We start from the raw sequence: 17,930 nt of genomic DNA, 5'->3' as shown, positions 1-17,930 counted from the left end.
ACGAAAAGGGACATCACGAAAAGGGACACGCGAGTGTCGTGTGCTTGTGTGTTAGTGCTGCCACTCAGTGATAGGGGAAGCAACGATTGGACGCCAGCACCAGCACCACCACCACCACTACCACTACCACCACCAGTACCATAACCACCACCACCACCACCAGCACCACCAACGCCACCGCCGCCGCCGCCGGTTCTGCAGCCGCCGTTTTTGCCGCCGACGACGCCGTTCTGCTCTTCTCGGCGAGTTAGAAGCCGATGAGATCCATCTCGTCAGTTGCGCGGCGGACAGCGTTCAGTGTGTTGCGCTTCGCGAGTGATGCACCTGCATTAGATGATACTTAACTTTATCTTTCCTATCTTCTCTCTTTCACTATCTTATTCTTTGTATTTTAATTTTGATTCATTTTTTTAATTTTCATCTCGTCGATTTGATGTGACTGTTTTTTTTTTTTTTTACGCGACAAGTTTATTTCAATTGAAATATCGGAGAAAAATTAATATTGGAAAATACATCGAGTTAATAAAAAGTTGATAGAAAAAGAAGAAGAAGAAGAACTAAGAAGAAAATAAAAATGTTTATTATGGTGTATGTGAACGATTATTTCGTTGGACCGTTATTAAATAAGAAAGAGGGACAAAAATAAAAGCTGTACGTTAGCTTTGTAGTGTAGAAAAAAAAAAGATAGTTTATAAAATAGAAAAGAAAAGAGAAAAATAAAAAAAAAAAGGAAGAAGAAGAAGAAGAAAAATCTATTATAAAAGAGTAGTAAGTGGAATGATGTGATACTACCAACAAAGGGGGAGAAGAAGTACAAGAAGTATAGGGATCGTCGTTAGTTCCGATCGAGCAAGAACACTTTTTATCGTGTGTTATTTTTTTACCTTCTTTTTTTTTCCGCGCGTGATTTTACAACGACGACGCGCCGGTTGGAAAGCAAGCAAGCAAGCAAGCAAGCATCGAATGGATCGGTTGCGGTGAGGAAGAGAAAGGAGGAGGAAGGTTGAGGTGGAGGAGGAGATTGGTGATCCACGAGAAAAGTAGTAGCTAGCTAGCTAGGTGGCTAGATAGAAAGCTAGCACGCTCTCTTTTTCTCTCTCTTCCTGTTAATTTTCTTTTAATACTTGAGAGATAGAATAAGAGCGTATACACACACGATCAAGTGCGATCCACCGGAAGTGTAAACAATCTGAACGGTAGGAGGCACGCCTGGGCGCATCTTGCCTCGCCTAGTATCTCGTCCTCGTCGTTATAGTAATAATAATAATAGTAGTAGTAGTAGTAGTTACTGATACACTAGTTGGAAGTTAAAGTTGTCGTCGTAGTCGTGTCGTGAACGGTGCATGGGCGTTCGCGCGTTCACGAACGGAGGAAGAAGAAGAAGAAGAAGAAGAAAAGAAGAAGAAGAAGAAGAAGAAGTGGAGAGGAGAGCCTCGGCTCGAACATGACTCGTTCGGCGTTCCTCGTCGTCGTGTGATGAGACGAGGAGTGCCCGGTAGAGAGGGCAGGGAGTACGACATTGGTACCGACCTAGGTGGTGGAGGAGGAGGAAGAAGAAAAAGAAGAGAAAGGGATAAAAAGAGAAGGACGGAAATAGCGGAGTCGCTAAGATGCGTCGAAGAACTCAGGGCTGCTGCAAGCAGCATTTCTACAACAACAACAACAACAATAACAAGAAAAATTACCACCCTTACTATTATCTCTTGCTGGCCATAGTACTTTGCTGTCAGCGGTACCACCACGTGCTCGCCGTGACCAGCGAACTGCCGCCTGAGACTCGACATTCCCGAGTATTGTTCTTGGGATTCAAGGCAGGACGGTACACTTACTTGCATTCATCGTTATCCAAGTAACGATTCATTTCGTACTAACTTTTCTCAAGCAACGAGCGAATACGTGACATCGGTTAATGTTATATGCGAGGACACCGAGCCCGAGTCGACGTTCGATCCCGCCCTCGAGGGCGGTGTCCTCAACGTCGACGGTCTGTTACATTTATGGCGACTACGTTCGTTAAAATTAATCGGTTGCAAGTTAATTCATTGGCCGGCTAAGATACTCGGTGGTTTGAGGGATTTAAGAAATCTTACGGTTAGAACGTCGATCGGACGAAAGACTAAATATAGTTTGGAATTGGAAAGTGGGGCTTTTGATTCAACACCGCAGATCGAGAAGATGGATCTTTCGTCTAATAATATTTGGCAAATACCGGAATATTTGTTTTGTCCGTTGACGAATCTGGTAACGCTCAATGTATCTTGGAATACGTTGAAGGATATAGCAGAATTGGGATTTAGGGATGTCAACGAGAAATACTCGAACCGTCAACACGAATCAACACCCACGCCCTTTCCTTGCTCCCTTGACATGCAGTCATTGGATGTTTCGAACAATCAAATATCTGTACTGCCAGCTTATGGTTTCTCCTCCCTGAAACGTCTAAGGATTCTCAACCTGTCGAATAACGCGATCTCCATGGTGGCAGACGAAGCGCTTCACGGATTGAGATCTCTCGAGACCTTCGATCTGTCCGGCAACCGAATAGTAGCTCTACCGACGGACATGTTTCGGGATGCTACCAAATCCCTGAAGGAATTGAGATTGCAAAATAATTCTATCAGCGCACTATCGCCGGGTCTCATAACCGACATGAATCAACTCGTTGCTCTGGACTTGTCGAGGAACGTATTGACGAGTACTTGGCTCAATTCAGCAACCTTCTCCGGATTGATTCGTTTGGTTCTCTTGAATCTCTCTCACAATAGAATCACCAGGCTCGATCCGGAACTATTCAAAGACCTTTACACGTTACAAATCTTGAATCTACAGCACAACGAAATTGAGACGATACCTGCTGATACATTCTCACCTATGAGCAACCTTCATACACTCGAGCTCACGCACAATCGGTTGACCTACTTGGACGCTTATTCCCTCAACGGCTTATATGCTCTCTCACTTCTTGCCTTGGATTCGAATATGCTCGAGGGAATACATCCTGACGCTTTCAGGAACTGTTCCAGCATGCAAGATCTTAATCTCTCGGGTAACAACTTGGATAGCGTGCCGGTCGCGGTAAAGGACATGCGGATGTTGAAGACACTCGATCTCGGTGAAAATCAAATTAGAAGTCTCAGTAAGCCTGGCTTCCGCGGTATGTCGAATCTCTACGGGTTGAGAATGATCGGTAACGAGATCACGAATGTCACGTGCGAAGATCTTACGGAACTACCGGCCTTGCAAATCCTAAATTTGGCAAGAAATAGAATCGAGTTTGTCGAGGACGGCGTGTTCTCCGCGAATCCTGCCTTACAAGCTATACGACTCGACAGCAACTTACTGCAGGACGTGTCCTCGATATTCGTGGGTGCACCGGGTCTCCTGTGGCTTAACATGTCCGACAACATGATCGTGAACTTCGATTACAAGTATTTGCCGGAGAAATTACAGTGGATGGATCTGCATAAAAATTTTATCTCGGACTTGGGAATAGCGCCACCGGGTATGAGACTGCAAACGCTCGACATATCCTTCAATCAACTTACGAGGATATATTCAAGTTCCATACCGGATTCCATCGAGTTGCTCTTCGTCAACGACAATCTCATACGTACGGTAGAACCACAGACCTTTTTCGGTAAGACAAATTTGACTCGGGTCGATCTCTATGCGAATCAAATCGTCAAGATGAATCTCTCAGCTCTTCAATTAACTCAAGTACCCGAAACGCGCCAACTTCCCGAATTTTACATCGGTGGTAATCCCTTCATATGCGACTGCACGACCGAGTGGTTGCAACGAATCAATACCTTGTCGCTCAGACAACATCCCCGAGTGATGGATCTCGAATCGGTCTATTGCCGATTACCGTACGATCGTCGCAAGTCATTCATACCGTTGCTCGAGGCGAAACCTTCGCAATTTCTCTGCACGTACAAGGCACATTGCTTCGCTCTCTGTCATTGTTGCGACTTCGACGCTTGCGATTGCGAGATGACGTGCCCGACGAATTGCACGTGCTACCACGATCAGTCTTGGTCCGCGAACGTCGTAGATTGTTCGAGCTCCGGTTACAAAAGTCTACCCGGTCGATTACCTATGGATGCAACGGAAGTCTACCTCGATGGTAACAACTTTGGCGAGTTAAACTCGCACTCGTTTATCGGTCGTAAGAATCTTGAGATATTGTACGCGAACGACAGCAACATAAGCTCTATACGTAACCACACGTTCAGCGGACTGAAAAGATTACTGGTGCTCCATCTGGAAAACAACAAGATAAGCATGCTCTGCGGGTTGGAATTGATGCCGTTGGAGAATCTAAAGGAACTCTACCTGCAGAACAACATTCTTACTTTCATCGACAACGGTACGTTCCTGCCGTTACGTCAATTGGAAGTTCTTAGATTGGAAAGGAATCGTCTCGGTACATTTGCCCTATGGCAACTCGGTCAGAATCCCTATCTCGTGGACGTAGGTTTATCCAGCAATCCATGGAGCTGCGAGTGTTCTTACTTGGAGCGTGCTCGCGAGTGGATGTCACGGAATCGCGAGAAGATCGTCGACTGGCCGAGCGTAAGCTGTTCTCTCGGTATACCGATTACATTGCCGGTGAACGGATCAGCCGTAAATTGTGCGGCATTAACCGGCGGCGGTACTAACACGGTGATCGAGACTCGACCGCTCGAGGCTTATCTGCCCCTATTACTGGCCAGCGCTTTGTTGATCTTCGCCATGGTGGCACTAGTCTGTGGGGCTTTCAGACATCGACGTACTCTGAGGACATGGGCTGCCAGTAGATGCGGACTACGTGCTTGCTACAAGACCGCGGCTTTCGAGGATCAGGAGAAGCCCTTCGACGCGTACATCTCCTATTCGGCGGTAGACGAGGCCTTCGTCTCAACGATACTCGTGCCAGGTCTCGAAAGCTCTTATCGATTGTGCCTACATTATCGAGATCTTGGTGCTGGGAGCAACGTCGCCGATGCCGTGGCCGAGGCAGCCGATTCCTCTAGGCGCACCATTCTCGTTTTATCGAAGAACTTTTACGCGGCGAGTGGGCGAGATTCGAATTCAAGGCGGCCCTTAGGGACGCCCTCAAAGGAAAGGTCGTTCGGTGATATTACTCCTGGTGGGCGGTGTTTGCCCGCGCGATCTCGACGCTGATCTCAAAAGGAGAATCTCCTCTCACACAGTCCTGGTATGGGGAGACAAGATGTTTTGGGAGAAGCTAAGGTTTGCCATGCCGGACGTCTCTCTGGTTTCTGTTTTGGAGAGACCCCTGCCGTTACCGCCCCCGCCCCCGCCGCCGCCCCTACCACTGCCACACATACTGCCCTCGGTGCACCATCAGTGGACGTAGACCCGTCGTCGCCACCGTTGCCGCCACCACCGTCGTCCTCCTTCTCTTAGGTAAGCTCTCTCCACCTACCCATCCACCATCTCCCTTTCATAACCCCTTCATACCCCCTTTTCTCTCTTCCTCGAAGATTCCGACGAATTACGATTTGTGATTTTGACTGTGCAAGAGACAGAGGGAGAAAGAGAGAGAGAGAGGCTATAAACATTTATTTTACGTTAATGAATACGACGATACTTGAAAAATCATCTAAAAATGATAAAAAGAAAGACAGAAAGAGATAAAGTATTATATTTTATGTGGTGTCTGCTAGTCAGCTTATTTCAAATCGCGTTTTCACTCTTTTGTTAACGCTCGTGTTCACCTGTCTTCACTTTTTCTCTTTCTATCTTTCTATCACAGACCATCGCGCACCCCCTCTCATTCTCTCGACATAATTGCTCCGATCTAAAACGTACATCATTTATAAATGACAAAGCTAACAAGATCGTAGAGCGGTGCCATTTAACATTAGGTTTACTAGCCTATACTCTCTGATTTAACGTCGGCACATTTCGCGCCATTGTTCGATCGTTTCGAACATGAATGGGGGTGATTCCGTGACAGGGACATTACGCACGCGCGGAAACATATGGCTAGTGGATGAACAAACTAAACGAGAGAATAGAAAAGAATTTTTGCACGACTGTTGAAATGTATTCTTTCTTTCATTTTAGTAGAAAATTAGAAACGTTTCTACGGGTTCACACAATTACACGCGTGCGTGAGTGTACGTTGTTCGCATTCTCCCCCCCTTCCTTCCCCTTCAGTCTGTTGTCCCCTTCTAATCATACTTAAAATCATCTAACGATTCGTTATAACGAAAAAGTTGCCTTTATCGAGTACCACCAAGAGAGATTAAGTACGCGTGTGAGTATGTATATATGTGTATTTCGTGTGTGTTGAGAACGTGAATGAGAGAGAGAGAGAGAGAGGGAGAGATCATTTCCGGTACGTTTTGTGCGACATTTACGTAACCATCGTCACGAAGTCATATCGAATATGTGACACGGTAGCTGGTTAAATTTTCATGAAATTCGTATACGTGTGCGAGTATGTATATGTGTGTGATGAGTAATATATATATATACATGTATGGCCACTTGGTACAAGCCATATAACACAGTTCTCGAATGAAATGAATTGAAACAAATTATTTTAAAGTTAATGCAAATTCCAAATGCGTGAGCTCTCTCTCTTCCTCTCTCTCTCTTTGTGTATAACGTTAACGTGATTTATTTTAGAGAGAAAGAGAGAGAGAGAGAGAGACAGAAAGAGATTGCGATGAATCGACGGTGGTGTTCCCTGGGCTCCTCCACCCTCGGGTGAACGAAATTTTTCTTCGAAAATATAACGGGTGTACAAATATATGTTGTACATACATATGTGCAAGCGTACGAACGAACGAGCGTGCGAGTAAATGAACAAACGAATGTTATATATATAACACCATAGATAAAATCTTTCTGTTTGCTCTCTCGAGATCGACAGGTTTCCTCGAGTGTTGTTCATTTTTAACAAACTACCCCCAAAGAAACTACCACCCACCACCCACGATTCATCTTTGACCGAACTAGCGTGAAAGTTCGACAATTATAAATAAAACTAATTCTGCGATAGGTGCAATTTGTTGTAAGAAAAAAATTACGAACAATGTATATATAATTCTGTACATATAAAATAAGAAATAAGAAAGAAAAAAAAAAAAAAGAAAAATCAAGAACAAGGCTATTGTGTAAAATAATAATTTATTCGTTATTTCCTAAATCTACCTGTGTTATTTATTTATTTTCTATACATTCATCTATCTTCTAGATCCCATTCTTTCTCTGTCTCTCTCTCCTATGCATCCTTTCTCATCCTCGTCCTATTTCAACCTTATATAAATTTGTTATTTTTTTTTTGCTTCCATTTAAAAAAGTTCATTCATTCGAGTATATTCTAAGTTTAATAATATCGAGATGTCGAGTAGAAAAAAGAAAAACAAGAGAACAGTTAGTTAAAGTGTTTGTTAACTTAGTTCAAGTTCTTTGAGTATATTCTTGAAAGAAAAGTCAAATTAGATCGATTTGCTAGATATTAAAAGATAATCTTCATGGACGCGAATGAACTAATAAGAGGAAACGATCAAGTAAAGTAAAGAAAAGAAAAGAAAAGAAAAAAAAAACATAATAAAATAGAAATAATCGAGTTTGAAAGTGGTAGGCGTGTAGAATCTTTTAGAAAGGACTTTAACTCTTAAGTCTCGAGTGGGCATATCGGGGTAACGCGGCAGGGGTTTGTAGAAAAGTAGATGGGTTGTGGATAGGGGTAGGGGGAAGGGTAAGGGGTGAGTGGACGAGGTGAGCATTGTTCCCAAGTAAAACGTTCTTTCGCGGTCGCAAAGCTTTTTATATCATCGTTGGCTTGCATTTGTTGAAGGCTTTCGCTCTGTTACTCTTCTGAAACACCTTTCTTTATACCTGTATATAACGGGTGATACATTAAAAATCTGCTACTGGAATAACACGATTTTGTTATTATTAATTTATATTATAATAATATTATAATTTACGTATTACCTTTTATCACTTTTATTTTACTTTTTACAAAATGAAATAATAAAAGCAAGCAGAATAATGGGAAACCATGATGAAGCTCAGTTGTATGCATTTTTAAAACAATTTTATTATATTATTCGATGGTGCATTAAAAAATACATCAGTCTATATTCTATTAAGAAAAAAAAATAAAGTTGACCTTTGCATTTATCTAAAAAAAAAAAAAAAAAAGAAGTATTAACAAATGGATTACGAGGACCATCGAAACCAAATAAATTTCGTTTGACACACATTTTTTTTTTTTATCTATCACCAATTATAATCGATTTATTCAGTTGATCCGTTTTAAATGCCCTATCCGATTTATATATATATATATATATATATATTTTAGTAACGATTCTATAGCGGTTGACATAAACGGTGTCGTTAACTACACGTTAGTTTCAACATCGAAGGTTTGAAAGCACGAGAAGGTGAAGTCGTTCCAATGACTACCAGTTTCAACCTCTTTGCAATATTCTCCAAGTTAACCCTTTCATTTCATACGAATCGGACACTCGTGAGCTTATAACATAAATTCAACGTGATTTCTATTCAAGGATGATCGATCGATTCGAAATCCATAAGGGAATTCAAATATTGACAATATTTCTCGTCACGTCTCGTATTTCTACTATATTCGTTTTCTCTCTCTCTTTCTCTCTCTCTCTCTTTCTCTTTTAGCACTTTCATTTCTACGTTACTTTGATTATAATTGCATTGATCACGTATCATCGCACATTGCGCGTACATAAATCTTGATTGCTTTTTCTTCTATTTTCTTTTTCATTTGTATTCTTTTTTTTTTTTTTTTTTTTTTAATTTTTTTTCTGTCAATTTCATTCCCTTTATTTTTGTCTTTCTTTATATATATATATATATTTTTTTTTTTATATTAATTTCATTATTACGATCAATTTATACAAAGTAACTCTTGGCAAATATTAATGGGATTGTATGATAAATGTTTTATACATATTTTGTAAATTTGATTGATTTATATTACGACAAGTAATTTCATTTATTCGAAAGGTATCGATTTAAAAAAAAAAAAAAAACGAAAGAAAAATAATGAAAAGTTTATCTCTTTTTTTTTTTTTGATTACATAATATCGTTATTAAAAATAATTGTATTTACTAATAATAAACAAAACAACACGAATATAATTTCAAGCTTGCACGATCAAAATTGAGATCACGGTTAAAAATATATTTTGTTAATTGCATATCGACGCATCTGATAGGTGTCCCTTTTGCACAAGTAGAGAGGGGGAGAGGGGGGGGGGAGGAGGAAGCGTAACTAATCGATTAGGCTTATAAAATTGCATACTCCGTATCCGATATCTTTCAAATGTTACCCGAGCTAGGAAAAAGAAATTCGTCGCGAGTTTCGTCGGGACGATCACGAATCACGCGGGACCTTTCGAAAATACCTAATCGATTCGATCTATTCGATATTTCGAGCGTGACGTGGAATCAACCGACGAGATGGAAAAAGAAAAAGATATGTTGGATGCATGATATGATATATATAGAATGAAAAAAGGTAGGGGGAAAAACTGAAAGAGTCAACGTCATCGAAGAATGAATGAGTCATGTGACGATTTGAACGTAACCGAATGGTCGTTGCCCTTTTTCCATTTATCCGTAGGGTTACGTTAGTTCTCCACGCTCTGAGCAAGATTAGGAAAGTCAATTGATCCAAAACGGAGTTGGTCTGCAATCCCTGTGTGTCTACGATACTTTACCCACCTACTCCTAGTAGTAGCTTTTCCCTTCGTACACTGAAATATCCAAGCTACCAGTAACCCCAACATCCTTGGTCCACATTCATCCCTCTCTCTTTCCCTTGACAAACACATAAACACACACACACACATATTCTCTTTCTATCCTTGTCCTTCTATAGTTCGTATCAGGTGGCCCTTGGCCAAATGTGCGGCTCGTCGCGTTAACTTCTCGTGACACGCTTCAGTTTCAGGCATGGCTGAGAGTTCCACCCAGCATCGTTGGCCATGTCGCAACTCCGAACGAGCAAGCTGCTTCGAACCTTTCGGGTATATTATACTTGAGTAACGTTGCTAACGATCGTTGGTAAAAAGAAAAAAAAAAGAAAAAAGATAAAGAAAAAATACATGACACAAGATGAAAAAGAAGAAGAAGAAGAAGATGAAGAAGAAGAAGAAGAAACAAAAAACAAAAAATGTATTTAACAAATGGTTCTTCTCGAAATAATTGCTTCCTCGTTGCCGAACTTGTTAGCTACAAAATTGTATACGATGTTGCTACCTAAATTTGTCTTCACATATACTCACTCTCACTCTCTTTCTCTTTCTCTTTCTATATTATTTTTTTTTTCTTTATTCATTTCTTCCATTCATTTTTATCACGAGGGAATGCTTAGATATTTTTATATTTTATATATATATTATTTATTATGTTTATTTATATATTATTATTTTTATATATATTTTTATACTTTTTTTACTTGAAGAAAGTAAGTTTAAAAAAAAGGAAAAATATATCGAGTTGTTCTCTCGTAAACTCAAATAGATAATACAAACGTAGCAGACGTAGTTATGTACGCGTAATATACATAGCAGAGGGAATGGATGTTGTCGGTATGGATGAGATCGGTTCTTTATAAACGTAACGCAAATGGATATGCACTGTAAGTCCGCCTAAGGGAACTCTGTTCAATGCTCTTTCCCTTTCTCACTCTCTCTCTCTCTCTCTCTCCTATTTCTGTAGAAGGAAAACATCATCGCGTTTGCAGATGTGAAAGAAACGATCTCTTTCTCTTTCTCTTTCTTTCTCTTCCTCTTTATCTTTCTTCCACTTGTATTCTTCGTCTCTTTTATTTTTTTTTTTGCCGAGCATATCACGTGATTTATCAGACGACCAACGATAAGTCGACTCCTCGAGAAACCGGAACTCGTTGGCTCTTCCAGTAGAAGAGAAGAGAAGAGAAGAAAAGAGAAGAGAATTCTCTTCTTCTCTTCTTCTTCTTCTTCTTCTTCTCTCTTTCTCTCTCTTTCTCGTTGTGTTAGTCGGGAAACCGGGCGACGATGATGATGAGAACAGGAGGTGGAGCGAGTGTCAATAGGGTTTCGTATCCAGCCTCTGGCGATGCGAAGAAATGGATCGTCACGAGGATAAAGGAAGGGACTTGTGCAAGAGATAGAGATAAAAAGAAAGAGAGAGAAAAGAGAGGAGGAAGAAGAAGATCGGGGGAAGAGAAGGGGAGTAAGCCTTCAGCTGCTGCTGCTGCTGCTGCTGCTTTCTCTCTTTTAGACGAGACAGGTCTCTGTCGTTTTTAGGTATTAAAGATCGAAAGAAGAAGGGTGACATCAACGTGTTTGATTATCCACGCAATAAGAGATAGAAAGAAATAGGGAGATAAAACATTCAAAGAAGCAAAGGATGAATCCATTCTAAACCGGAGACGTTTGTCAAACGTCCTTTCGTAGATTGGTATTAAAGTAATCCGCGTTGGTTGGTGTATCGTGAAAAATGTAAGAAGATTTAAAAGCGTTGCCTCTAACTTTGTGTCCACGACCAGACTATACTATGAACAAAAGAAGAAATATAAAGAAAGAGAAAGAGAGAGAGAGAGAGAAAGATGTATAGACTAAATGAGTAAATGAAAATGTACAGCTCGCGTGGGAGGTTAGTGGAGTTAGATGGTTGCGAGAAAGATTAGTCTGAGTTCGAAAGATCGAAAGATCTTTTCGTTTTATTTTATCTTCTTTTTCTTCATTAAGACTCCCTTTGTCTCCTTCTCTCTTGGACAGGTAGACGTTACGTTGAAATAATATACTTTCGTTGAATCGATACTAAATGTCTTATAGTTTTATATTACAATTAATTTTCTTTCTTCTCTTTTCATTTAACTTTTACGTTTCTATCAAGAAGTAAATTTAAAACTACCAAAATGAATTTTAACGAGAACCGTTAATGAAAGTTCGTTTAACGTAAAGGAATTTTCTTACTCACTATCCATCAATCTATCCATCTATCTATCTATATATCTATCTATCTATCTATCTATCTATCTATCTCTTTGGATTGCTTGTTCATCCTCACCAAGGTCTACTTCAGCCCAAAGCTTGAACGAAGAGTCTTCTTTTTACGCTTCATCCGTCGTCGATGGTTTTTCCCGAACCTTCTTCTTCGATCCTAGCATCAAACTCAAAACCAAGAAATTTCAGTTAGTTGGGGCGTCGGTGAAAGTGGTCGTTAATGGCCCTACGAAAAGGTTCATCACTCCACCTTTTCACTCTTCCTCGCGAAAGGGAATTCACCTGAGCCTTGGATACTTACAGACTTTCTTAATGTCTACCTACCTGATACAGGTGTTAGTCGTAGAAACGTCTGAACGAAACAGTTAATATACCTGTGGGTCTGACTACCACTTCTGCTGATTCTGCTGCTCTTTTCCTCTCTGATGTAAGTTACAGGTTGTTTCGTGAACAAGCCAATGAGAGTTGTGACGATGAAGAAAAACAAGAAGAGAAAATACGAAGATACGAAGATGAGAACGAACAGGACAGAACCACCACGACAAATGACTTTTTCTCTTTTCTTCTTCTTCTTCTTCTTCTTCTCCTATATCTGTCTCTTTCTTTCTTTCTTTTTACCTTTTCGTCTTTGTCCCGTTCTCGACCTTGCATTTTCTGCAGGCGCTCGGCGAAGAAATTAAAAAGAGATTTGTACGCTTCGTGGCTACCACCAGCACACCTCTTCGACCACCACCACCACCATCACCCGTCCTTTTCCCCCCTTTTTTTTTTACTGGTACCCTTTCTAATGGACGGCCATTTCGTTATGGTATGCATAATTTTAAAAGCGGACCTATTACGACCGATGGTCTGTCTCTCTTTCTCTTTCATTCTCATTCTCATTCTCATTCTCTCTTTCTTTCATTCTCTCCTTTTCTTACTTTTTTTTTCCTATCTACTCTAATCGTTAAAACGCACGCCGAGCCATTTGCGGTGCTCGGATTTTTACTTCTCTTTCTTTTTTCTTTTTCTATTTCTTTCCTTCTTTCATTTCGTTTCGTTTCGTTTCGTTTCGTTTCGTTTCGTTTCGTTTCTCTGCCAGTACGCAAAAAGTCAGCTCCTTGGTAAAGTCGTAAAATGATCTTGAGAGAACGAACAAGTCCAAGATATTGCTGAAGATCGTTTGAAAAAAATAAAATAAATTAAAAGAAAGAAAGAGAGAAAAGATCAGTTGAAGTATGCTCAACCGTTTTCCATGGAAAATTTTTGCGAGAATGTAAAGCACGTCGTACCGATAATCGAACACGTTTCCGATTGGGATTATTAAGAGTGGGAAGCGTGCCAAGGCATTCTCAACGAGTTAAATATATACATATTTATATATATTATATATATATAATGTATATAGGTCGGTGTGTTAAATCGTATAATTCAGTTAATTTATGAAATAGAAAGGGTCTACATAAGATAATTAAAAGTTTTTATAAAAAAGATAATATATAAAAAGAATTTAATTATTATACTTGAACTAATTGTTTTAAAAAGTATATTGGTAAAGGTTCGAATGATTATTAATTAATTAAATTTATATTATTATTATTATTATTATTATTATTATTATTATTATTATTATTATTATTATTATTATTATTATTATTATTATTATTATTATTAATTGGCATTAGGAACTCGAAAATTCATTGCCGCAAATACCAAATCCTGCCAGTATATATTCTCATATATATATAATTAAATATATTATATATTATAATATATAATTAGATTAATTATATTATATATAATTAAGCAAAGAACATTTTATGTTGTTTTTATATACTATTAAAGTATATACTTAGCTATATATATATATATATATGTATAGGTTACTTTTAGAGTCAAGGAAACTAGTTTTGTGATATAATTCAAGTAGAAATTTTCCCCCTTTCGTGTTAAATTAAACGCAACCATTAACTCGACGGTACTTGCGTTATTTGGAGTAGAGTAAACAGCACATTAATTGCAATGCAAGTAACATCGATTGCCCTGAGTTTAACGGCGTCGAGAGGTTACTACTGCGTTCGTAGACCCAATGATTTTATAGAGGAAAAAAATACCCCTAAAGAAAAAAAAAAGAAAAAACAAGGTAAAACCTCAGAATCTTGAAGAAAATATCTTTTAACTAATGACGGTGTCCAACGTTTGCCCGACTAACATTAATACACTGTTGGTATAGTTCAGAAAAAATAATAGCACGTGTTCAACATTCTGTTAGACGATATATTTACTCCGAAAAGATTTCCAATTTTTTTTTTACCATACCTTTAAAAAAAAGAAAAAATGTTGTGTACCATTAACTTTCGAGAAACGGTAAAACAGTGTACTCTCATTTAAAATATTTGAGATTCCTGTACAAATTATTCTAGAACAATAATAAAATTTATAATTAAATGAATAAATAAAATTTTTATTTCCAAATATAATCGAGAAAAAATGAATGTTAAATTTGTAATACACTTTGGTAATCCTAAAAAAAAAAAAAAAAAAATTGAAAATTAAAAAATTATACGTTTCACTCGACAACATGTATAGCACATACTCAGGTATTACATTTCGAGATTGGAATGGTATCGTTTCGTAAAAACACGAAATGGTAAAACAAAAAGAAAGAGAGATATAGGAAAGAGGATCATTGTTCGTCGTTGTCGTCGTCCTGTTACAACGAAATGTGCTTCCGTTCGAAAGGACGTCAGAATCGTGGGTTGCATCTAGCAAACCATTGTCAGGTTAGAGGATGTTGGCAGTACTGTTTTACGAGCTTGGTACCACGAATACCTTCAAAATTGGAGAAGGCCTTCAGGAAGCCTATAGAGAACGGGGTTTGCAACATCATTTTCGAACGTTCTACTATTATTTCTCTTTGCTAACTTTCCTCGTTATTTCGTGAACCTACACTTTCCAAGATTTTCCTTTCTACTCTTTCTCTCTCTCTCTCTCTCTCTCTTAGTTTTCTTCTTTCGTTTCAACGCTATTGTGTTCACCTCTTTTGCACGAATCACTTCGAAAAGCCTAGTAGTCAGTCTCCGATGTATAAATGTGTATCCTCGGGAACGAGGCTGAAGGAAACGGCTCTTAAATAGGCCGTCCGAGGAAAGATGGGTGGGGGTTTCTTCTATCTTTTACAATCTCTGTGGAATCCTCGCGAAGTCATCTCATTCTCTCTCTCTCTCTCTCTCTCTCTGTTTCTCCATTTTTCGTTTACCCTTTTTCTCGTACTTCTTTTTCATGCTCAGTATCCGTAGCTCTTGTGTCCTCTTTGGGTGCAACCAAGCGTGTTAGTAAAAATAAAGTCTACACAAGCATCCACTTGCCTTTCAACCGAAGTACAGAAGAAGCACCTTCGTTTTCTCTCTCTCTCTCTCTCTCTCTCTCTCTTTATCTATCTTTCTTTTTTTCACCTTTTCTTTTCTTTTTTCTTCCATTTTTACTCTTTTTTTTTCCTCCTCATTCTACCACTACCATTACCATAAACTCTCACCAACGTTCGCGGCCTACGTGCGTAATGTTTCTGAATAGGATTGTTCAAAGGACGCACGAACGAGAAAGATTTGAGACCCCTTTTTTCTTCTCGCGCTAATTTTCAAACACCATAGAGACCAAACAAAATAATACTTATCAAAAGTCTCCCCTTTTATCTCTCTCTCTCTCTCTCTCTCCTCTCTTTCTTTTTTCTCGGTTTATTTATCTATCGAGTGTTTAAACACTCGACCAGAGCTAAAAAAAAAAAAAAAAGAAAAAGTTTCCATTTAGCTTCCTCTCAGTTAGGAGGAGACTGGTGGGGTTCAGAGGTTCACGCACTCGACACTGAAGATTTATCTTGAACTTTTTCTTCCCCCTTTCCTTCTATCCCCTCTGACTTTTTTTCTTTCTCTACCTCCTATCTTGTATAAAATTCGAACGTGTTTCTTCTTCCTTACGGTAACGCGATCTGCAAAAATATATATGATGATGATAACAACAAGAAAAAAAGAAAAAAAAAAAGAAATTCAAACCGAGAAAAAGTTTTTTACACGTTTATGACAAAACGATCAAACTTTGGCCCAGGATTGGCCCAAGGTGGGGAGGGAAGATCCTTTCGATCGTGCAAATAAAGTTGTTAATTCAAAATACGGAAATTTTTCTCTCACTAGGGTGAAAAGGGGATAAAGCAAAAGAAGAAGAAGAAGAGGAAGAAGAAGAAGAAGAAGAAGTAGAAGTAAAAGTAGAAGTAGTAGTAGAAGAAGAAGAAAATTTTATCTTGGCAAACCTTTTATAAGACTTCCGTTTACATTCTTATGCAGCCGATGGTGGAAGTTTGGTGACGGTCGGAAGGACGAACATCCCCTACTCCACCTCCTACTACACCTCTTCTTCTTTCTCGACACCCTTCTCTCTTCCCTATCGAATGCGGTTTCTACCGTAAAGATATTTTCTCGGAAACGCTTCTCGTACATAAAGTGTAACTCAGGCGAGGAGCACTGCCGGCGAAAAGAATCTCAAATAAGCCGGCGACGCGTTTCAAACCACCCGACCCCACTCCCCCCATATCTCCGCCTACTTTTACAATATTTTACGATCCCCGAGCGAATTTCGCGAAAGTCGCTTCTGACGGTTCAATCACCTATCCTCTCTCGCCTAGCGGTTGTAAAAATAAAACTCATACCTATCTCTACCCTACCCCCTCCAGATCTCTTTCTCTCATCCTACTCTTCTGTTCTTTATTCGTAACATGAAAAAAAAAAAACAAAGATAGATAGTGAGAGAAAGTTAGAAAAAGAAAGATACTGTTAGGTACATCTTCCCAATTCGAAAATATTTCCAAACAGATCGCGTTACATTGAGAGAGAATGAGAGTGTGAGTGAAAAAGTGAGAGAGAAAGATAATATAAAGTGAGTGTTGCTGACAGGGTGAGTTTCACGCTTAATGCTTTCTTCCAACAGCATTGTACCAACCACCTCCACCCCCCTCTTTCCACCATCATCACCACTACTATCAGACATCGTAGGCAAGTCGCGTTTTTGTTAACGAGAATAGATGTAGGTATATGCGTTTACGCTCGCAGCATCTGGCAGCAACCAAGCTTCAACGCTTAGCTTTTATACCGAGTTCCCCTTGTTTTACTGTTACGAGAAAGACCATGTTTCGTGTGAGCCAAAGAAAGAACAAGAGAGAAAGACAGAAAGAGAGAGAGAGAGAGTGTGAGAAGTTCTTACGTCATAAATAATGCATAACTTTTGATGCCTTTCTCTCCTCCTTCGTATTAACGCTCTGGGAGAGCTTGAATCATTTATATATAATACGTACACACATACACACACATATATAAATATATAGTCGTCATTTATGAAAACATTTATAACTAAAACTAATGTAAGGTATAAAATCTTGATTATTTTTTTTTCTTTTCCTTTTCTTCTCTCAGTTCTTTATTTCACATTTCTCTGTTCAGTAGTATTTTACATTTCAAAAAATTTGTTACGTTTAAAATAAACAAAATTTGTTCGTCAAACTATCCGTCGAACTTTCTTCGTAAATTATATTATCGACATACATTTTTTTCTTTCTTTCTTTCTTTCTTTACTTCTAGCGTGAAATAAATGCGATCAATTCGCGTTATCGTACAGAGGTGTATATGGGCGCCCGTTGAAAGTACAAACTGCGAAAAGGGGGTGTGTGTGGGGGATGGAAGGTTGGTGAGCTTTACACCAGTCCAACGACGGTTGGGTGCTTACAACGGACGGTGTTCGTGTATTTCGCCCCTCTCTACCCTCCCTTCCGCCCTTCCACGTTTATCGACTTTTCGGATGCTTTCAAACGAATCGAACGATCGAGAGCACCGAGGGGCTCTTCTGTCTTCGTTACGACCCGACGACGTATCGGACGACGAGATTACGTTTAACGGCACCCTGTTT

The 17,930-nt window shown here is 39.3% G+C and overlaps 1 protein-coding gene across 1 annotated transcript in view; it reads left to right on the top strand.

Moving 5' to 3' along the window:
- The first annotated feature begins 276 nt into the window (after positions 1–276).
- The window catches only part of Toll-6 (Toll-like receptor 6), a 90,119-nt gene continuing 72,465 nt past the window's right edge, over positions 277–17,930 (top strand). The window contains 4 exon segments of the mRNA XM_015317711.2: positions 277–1,772; positions 1,774–5,044; positions 5,047–5,103; positions 5,106–5,412. Of these exon segments, the coding sequence (XP_015173197.2) occupies positions 1,611–1,772; positions 1,774–5,044; positions 5,047–5,103; positions 5,106–5,362 (3,747 nt within the window). The 5' untranslated portion in view covers positions 277–1,610 and the 3' untranslated portion in view covers positions 5,363–5,412.

Source organism: Polistes dominula, unplaced genomic scaffold (assembly GCF_049000335.1).
Source record: "Polistes dominula isolate Pdom_NZ unplaced genomic scaffold, Pdom_raw_medaka contig_31, whole genome shotgun sequence".
NCBI classification, from domain to species: domain Eukaryota; kingdom Metazoa; phylum Arthropoda; class Insecta; order Hymenoptera; family Vespidae; genus Polistes; species Polistes dominula.
The sequence above is the reverse complement of the archived record's forward strand: the minus strand, read 5'-3'. Positions and strand labels throughout refer to the sequence as shown.